The sequence below is a fragment of the Arachis stenosperma genome, chromosome 10 (genome assembly GCF_014773155.1).
Source record: "Arachis stenosperma cultivar V10309 chromosome 10, arast.V10309.gnm1.PFL2, whole genome shotgun sequence".
NCBI classification, from domain to species: domain Eukaryota; kingdom Viridiplantae; phylum Streptophyta; class Magnoliopsida; order Fabales; family Fabaceae; genus Arachis; species Arachis stenosperma.
Window position 1 is genome coordinate 15,271,759 of NC_080386.1, and position 7,188 is coordinate 15,278,946.

Consider the following 7,188-nt stretch of genomic DNA (forward strand, 5'->3'; position numbering starts at 1 on the left):
CCACAACTTCCTGCCGTCTCTCGCGAACCACCGCATGCGTTTCGGCTTCCTCGTGCATCCGCAAGCGCCACACACATCTGTGCTTCGTAGTGCCTCCCAAACCGCTGCACGCAGCCTAGCCTCGTCACACCTCCATCCCGCCCGTCGCTACAAGCAGCCCTGCCTCATCACATCTCCATCGTGCTGCTGCAAAGCAACCTAGCTTTGTCCTCCTGTGCGCATGCAAGAGTTTATTTTTCATACAAAAAAATGTTTATTTTTCATGCAAATAGGATGTTTGTTCTTATTGTGAATGAAATGTTTGTGGTGAAAAGGGAGTTTGGACTAGAAGGGGATGTAATTAATTCAAAATAAAATTAAGTAAAAATGGCAGGTTTATGGTGAAAATGAAATTGAATGGTTAATGAACCTGAATACAACCCATTACACATAGTAGGATTGTTTTAAGAACTTAGGTTGCGTTTGTTTACAAGACAGGATACTGAGACACAAAATTGTATTTGACAGATGAGATATGCACAGAAACATTGTGTCTTGAGATACTAAATTAATATATTTTGTGTCTATTCTAATAGGAAAGACACAGAAATACTAATAAGGGACACAACTTATTTTTTATTTTTTCTTTCATTATTCTTGTTGATTTTTCATAATTATATTTTTTATTATTATATTTTTATTCTCAAATTTTTTTAATAAAAAAAAATAAAATAGATTTCTATGATTTATTCTATTTTATTACCAAATAGAATACAAAAATACTAAATTTTGTACTATTTTTTATGTTTTATTCTATTTTAAAAAATAAACATAGCGGTTCTATTTTAGATAATTTTGGTGGTACACTATTAAAATTAGGTGAATTATATAGTTAAAAAATTAAATTTATACATTTTTTATAAAATAAAAAAATTAAGACTCATATTTTAAATAATAATAAAAAAATAAAAAATAACTATACAAAAAATTTTATATTTTCTATATAATTTTAATATGTATAATAGAGTGTCCTTTAAAACTATAGTCACGAGTGAGTAACCGAGTCAATAATGTATTTAGGGGGGGTCCCCTGCAAGCCACTCAAATCATGCCATGTGGAGAGCCCAGAAACCCCACCTTCCTCTCTATATATAATATAGAGCTTCCTCCCCTCTTTCCACCACAACACATGCAGCAGCACCTACACTGAAAAAAAAAAATAAAAACTTCGAAACCGTTTTCACGAATCTTGGGGAGAAGAGAGGAAGCACAGCACAGCCTCCAAAAAAAAAAAAAAAAAAAGAAACTAAAGAAAAGAAAAAGAAAGAAAAAAAAAAACCTTTCTCTCTCTCTGATCTCCTCTTTTAGTTTTCCCGGAAAGCACACACCCAAAAAAGAAAGAAAAAAAAAGTGGTTGTTGTTTGTGTTGTTTGTGAGAATGTTTATCGAGAAGTTTAAGGTTGAGAGTCCTAATGTGAAGTACAGTGAGGATGAGATTCAGTCCGTGTACAACTACGAAACCACGGAGCTTGTTCATGAGAACAGGAATGGTTCTTATCAATGGATTGTTAAACCCAAAACCGTCAAATACGAATTCAAGACCAACACCCATGTCCCTAAATTGGGGTACACATAATCAAGATCCAAATTCCAAAACATTTTATTTTCACATTTTTGTTTCATTTCTGATTTCATTTTGGTTTTTAATGCTCAGTGTAATGCTTGTTGGGTGGGGTGGAAACAATGGCAGCACACTCACTGGTGGCGTTATTGCAAACCGAGAGTTAGTTTCATTTCCCAGCAGTTTTTTGTTTTATTTTATTTTTTTTTATGATTATTGAGAAATAATGGTGTGGAAATTGTGTGTATTGTGTTCAGGGGAATTTCATGGGCAACGAAGGACAAGATCCAACAAGCGAATTACTTTGGGTCTCTGACTCAAGCCTCTGCTATCAGAGTGGGGTCTTACCAAGGAGAGGAAATTTATGCCCCATTCAAGAGCCTCCTCCCTATGGTATTTTTATTTTATTTATTTATTTTCCTTCTTGTAGTCATCTGTGCTTTCAGAAAATTTAATGAGTGTGTCCATTTTTCTTTGGTAGTTCCTTTCTGTTTTACTTAATTCAGCGTGTTTTGAATTATACAAATTTTTTTAGTTTTACAAAGATTTTAGTCATTGGGGGAGTGCTAGCAAGAGTGAATGTTGCTACCATTCAGCTTATTCTCGTGAAGAAAAAATGCTAATGTTGCTAATTTTCACTGGTTAATTTTCCTTACAAAGATTTGATGCATGCACTGACAGTCTAAAAAAACTTACACATTCATCCAATTATATTGGTGCATTTAGACGACTTTTTAAATAGCGGTTTTGAAAATTAGTTATTTTTGCTACGGTGACCATGCTTACATGCATGAAAATTAAATTCAATTGGTAATGGTAGTGATTTTTGGTTAATATGTTATAGAATTGGTCATTTTGAGAAATTTCTATATCTGATAGACCTAGAGCAATGGTTAAAGCATAAAACCAGTCATTGATGCTTGTTTCAAGTGAAACTTGTGCATTGGGCTGCCCTAGTGGATTTTCTTTATTATTTTTATTTTTATTTCGTGATTATGGAATTCAATGCATAATTGTAATTTAAACTTGTTTGTGTAATTCAATTAAGTAAAAAAATGTTGTATATGCTGTCGTGCATAAATTAATAGCCCTCTTGTCATTAATTTTGGAGTTATTGATCATTTTGGTATCAAAATATGCGTGCAGGTTAACCCTGACGACATTGTGTTTGGTGGATGGGATATCAGCAAGATGAACCTTGCAGATGCCATGGCAAGGGCCAAGGTATTCGACATCGATTTGCAGAAGCAGTTGAGGCCTTACATGGAATCCATGGTTCCACTCCCTGGAATCTATGACCAAGATTTCATTGCTGCTAACCAAGAAGCGCGCGCTGATAACGTCATCAAGGGCACTAAGAAGGAACAGATTCAGCAGATCATCAAGGACATTAAGTGAGCCACACTAATATCTATCTATTTTATTGCATTATTATTATTCAATTTTTCAATGTACCATTCTATTAAATTCAAGAATTATTCGAGACATTGGTAGTATGACCCTATCTGGATGTAAACTTACATTTGACATGAACTCAGGGAATTTAAGGAACAGAACAAAGTCGATAGGGTGGTTGTCCTGTGGACCGCCAACACCGAGAGGTATAGCAATGTTGTTGTTGGTCTTAACGACACCATGGAGAACCTCATGGCTTCTGTGGACAAAAATGAGTCAGAGATCTCTCCTTCCACCTTGTTTGCAATTGCTTGTGTTATGGAGAATGTTCCTTTCATCAATGGAAGCCCTCAGAACACTTTTGTCCCAGGTTTATTGTTTTCTGCCCTTTATGTTTTTTCCTCTTCTATTGCTGTTGATCATTACATGCAACTTTCGGGTTCTAACTTATGCTTGTGTTGTTGTTAATCTAGGGCTAATTGATCTTGCCATCAGTAGGAACAGTTTGATTGGTGGAGATGATTTCAAGAGTGGCCAAACCAAAATGAAATCTGTGTTGGTTGATTTCCTTGTTGGTGCTGGTATCAAGGTACATTTTTATAGAATAATGTTTCATATCATGTCTGTTAATTTAATGTTGAAAACCATCCTATACTCTTTGATTTTATGCTTTAACCTGTGCATTATGTTAATTTGATTCGGAAAAAATGAAAATAAGTAAATTGATTTCTGAAGGGTCCATTTTTAATATTTGACAGCCAACATCAATAGTGAGTTACAACCATCTTGGAAACAATGATGGTATGAATCTCTCAGCCCCACAAACCTTTCGATCAAAGGAAATCTCCAAGAGCAACGTCGTCGACGATATGGTCAACAGCAATGCCATCCTCTATGAGCCTGGTGAGCATCCGGACCACGTTGTCGTGATTAAGGTAATGTTTTTGTTCCACCCTAAATTTCTCTGTTTCTTATTCTTATCAAGTCTTGGTTTTGCTTATTTTCTCCCTGTCTTTGTGTTTTGCAGTATGTTCCTTATGTTGGGGACAGCAAGAGGGCCATGGATGAGTACACATCGGAGATATTCATGGGCGGAAAGAACACAATCGTGTTGCACAACACCTGCGAGGATTCCCTCTTGGCTGCTCCTATTATCTTGGACTTGGTCCTTCTAGCTGAGCTTAGCACTCGAATTCAGTTCAAATCCGAAGCCGAGGTAATCATTTTGCTTCTTGTTTGTACAAATCTTTGTATTATTGTTGTTATTGTTATCAGCCTTCTGATGTAAACCGTTGGCGATATGGTGATATGGTTTCTGCAGGGCAAGTTCCACTCATTCCACCCGGTCGCAACCATCCTGAGTTATTTGACCAAGGCCCCTTTGGTTAGTCCATATCTCTAGAGTCTATCTGATTCAATGTTGTGTTTGTGTACATATTATGCAAAGTTTCAGTTTCAAGAAACGTGCGCTAAACCTAGTTTCGGTGAGTGACTCTTATGATATGATGGTTTCTCGCAGGTTCCACCGGGCACGCCAGTGGTGAATGCATTGTCGAAGCAGCGAGCAATGTTGGAAAACATAATGAGAGCTTGTGTTGGTTTGGCACCAGAGAACAACATGATTCTAGAGTACAAGTGAATCGAGTTCGAATCTGTGGGCAAGAAGCAGTAGTTTGAAAGAATAATCTTGGTTGAATGTTTTGGAGCCGTTATTATCCCCTGGCTGCTCCCTTTTTTCTTTTTTCTGTTGCTTAGGACGTTTGCAAGTGTAATATTTTGTCTTTGGTTCTGTGTTGCTTTACCATAGGGAAGGGCAGTTATTTTGTTTTCCTTGGTGCATAAAATATGTTAGGTTTGTGTGCTTTGTGGAATCAAATGAAAAAAAAAAAGAAGTTATGTTCTTGGTCTTAAATTGGTTTATGAACCACAGTTTAGACTACAATGCATTATAAGTATCAACTTTATCAATTTTTCACAAAGCTAAACTAAAGTACTTATTCTCCATCAATTGCTCAAATGATTAGCTCTCATGGCCTAAATAATAAGAAATGGGATAAATGGTTTCACTTTTAGCATACTTATCATACCTGGAGAGGCAATTGAAGCGAACAAAATATTGGGTCAATGGTTTAATCGGTGGATCATTGGTTAAATTAAGCATCTTGGTTTTATGGTTGTCAAGTTGTTGCACATTCTTCTGTAAAACTTGATGATCACATTATAGTGTTAATATTTTGCAGTAACATACATTGTTTTATTTTAGGTTAAGCATCCAAAATTAAGAAAAAAAAAAATCTTAACGTCTTCGTCTTCAATTCGTTTTACAAAATCTATTTTCTCCTATGTCTTTGGTATGGGGCTGTCAAAATCGGTGATGATTTTGTTGAAAGGCATGAGAGTGATGAGTAATGTGTTTGGAAATGAAGTTGACAATTATGGTGGGTTGAATTTGAAGTTACAGTAAAAAAGTTAATTCAATATACTTTTGGTAATTTTGCCAACTTAAGAACCTAATAAATTGCAGCCAGGATTTCCTTAGAAATAGTAACCTGAAAAATGTTATGTCAAACTCTACCTATCAACATGCTGCTGGTAAAGTGAAACTGACCAGCAGTAATTTTCGGCGAAATTGGCAAATAAAGACAAAGAACAATAATTTCACAATCAACAGTATTACCTTAAATGCATAAACCAATTACTATAAGCCTATAACACTAGCAGATTAAGCCACATAGTAAGTACAACAACAACGATAACAAACTATTGACCATTCTTCCATTTATAAGGCCATTTGCGTGGGCAAGTGAAAGCCCTTTCAGTTTGAACTCTTTCTGTTTTTTAATTTGCATGGAATCAGTCCTGCATATGGGCCAATTTTCTTCTCTTTCTTTTTAAAGAATTGAATTTAGGAAACACTTAAATAAAGATGCTAATTTCATCTTTTATTAAAGATGTTTTTGTGTTACATTTTAATTGGTTTCTGTATAATTTACTCGATGTTCCTCGTTATATATTATTAAATTCTTTAAAAGATTTTTTTTCCAAAAACAATAAAAAAGATATTTAGATTGGACTAAAACTAAAAAGGTAATAAATTAACTATTAATTTTTTTAAATTATTTATATAAAAAAATATGTCACACTAATCAATCAAACAATATATATATATATATATATATATATATATATATATATATAATTTTTTAAAGTAAAATTTATCATACGAGTTATATCGATAACAAGCTCAAACTTCTTAAAATTTTTACAATATTATAGATTAAAATTCACTAATCTAAATTTGTCTCATTTTTAATATAAGCATTAGAAATAAATAAAATTTTTATAACTAGATTTAGTGTAACAAATTATTTATAATATTAATTAGTTTTTAAAAAATTAAAAAAAAAAAGTTTTTTTTAATAAAGTGTTATTAGAAAATTAACATTATAAAAGCTAATTTCAACCAATACGACATAATAAGTTATTAAATATATTTAATACAAAACACATTGAATACAAACTTTTGTTGAGTTTAAATTTAAAATAATTTTTAATTGAATTTCGAATATTCTTATTTTAAATAGTTAGAATATTTTAACATCATCTTTTTGGTATCTTTTTAATTGAATTTTTTATTTTTTAAATTATAAACCTTATTTATAATTAAGGGTAATGTTTCAACACCATCAATTAGCCACACATACAAAAATACTAAAACAATTCTATAGTCATAATTATAATCTAACTTTATAAACAATACAATGAAACTATATATAAGTAATTTAACTAAATTTTATCTATATCTATAGTCATATTTCATAAATAATATAATCAAATTATATTTATTCTTTATAATTAAAATATGAATAAAAATACAAAAAATATCATGATGGTTAATTTTTTTTCGTTCATAATTTTTATTATTTTTGTTGTGAAAAGTTTAATTATTTTAATAGTTAATTATTTTCTAAAAAAGATAATTGAATAACATAAAAATTTTTTTACTAAGATTAATTTATTTAGATGTGATTAAAAAATAATTGAATAATTATATATGGTAGAAAATTAAGAATTTGAATTCTCTAAATTTTGAATTTCACTTTAGAGGGTAAAATGTGATCTCTCACCATTTATTTCATTAGTGGGACTAAGAGAAAATATGAGAGAAAAACCATTCAAGGGTGAGAGATCAT

At 32.2% G+C, this 7,188-nt stretch overlaps 1 protein-coding gene across 1 annotated transcript; it reads left to right on the forward strand.

Moving 5' to 3' along the window:
- The first annotated feature begins 1,174 nt into the window (after nucleotides 1-1,174).
- LOC130955659 (inositol-3-phosphate synthase 1) lies at nucleotides 1,175-4,974 on the forward strand. Its single transcript, XM_057882578.1, has 10 exons — nucleotides 1,175-1,605; nucleotides 1,694-1,762; nucleotides 1,858-1,993; nucleotides 2,747-2,994; nucleotides 3,139-3,365; nucleotides 3,469-3,584; nucleotides 3,754-3,930; nucleotides 4,023-4,211; nucleotides 4,317-4,379; nucleotides 4,515-4,974. Exons 1-10 carry the CDS (start codon nucleotides 1,418-1,420, stop codon nucleotides 4,632-4,634), a joined length of 1,533 nt encoding a protein of 510 aa, XP_057738561.1. The 5' UTR covers nucleotides 1,175-1,417; the 3' UTR covers nucleotides 4,635-4,974.
- Nucleotides 4,975-7,188: the final 2,214 nt, after the last annotated feature.

What these genes read in the sequence shown, in the direction of transcription:
- LOC130955659 (XM_057882578.1), top strand. Translation starts at nt 1,418, where the DNA reads ATGTTTATCGAGAAGTTTAAGGTTGAGAGTCCTAATGTGAAGTACAGT. An exon ending in TCAAGAGCCTCCTCCCTATG is followed by an intron (nt 1,994 to 2,746) that starts GTATTTTTATTT and finishes ATATGCGTGCAG; the next exon opens with GTTAACCCTGACGACATTGT. An exon ending in AGTTCAAATCCGAAGCCGAG is followed by an intron (nt 4,212 to 4,316) that starts GTAATCATTTTG and finishes TGGTTTCTGCAG; the next exon opens with GGCAAGTTCCACTCATTCCA.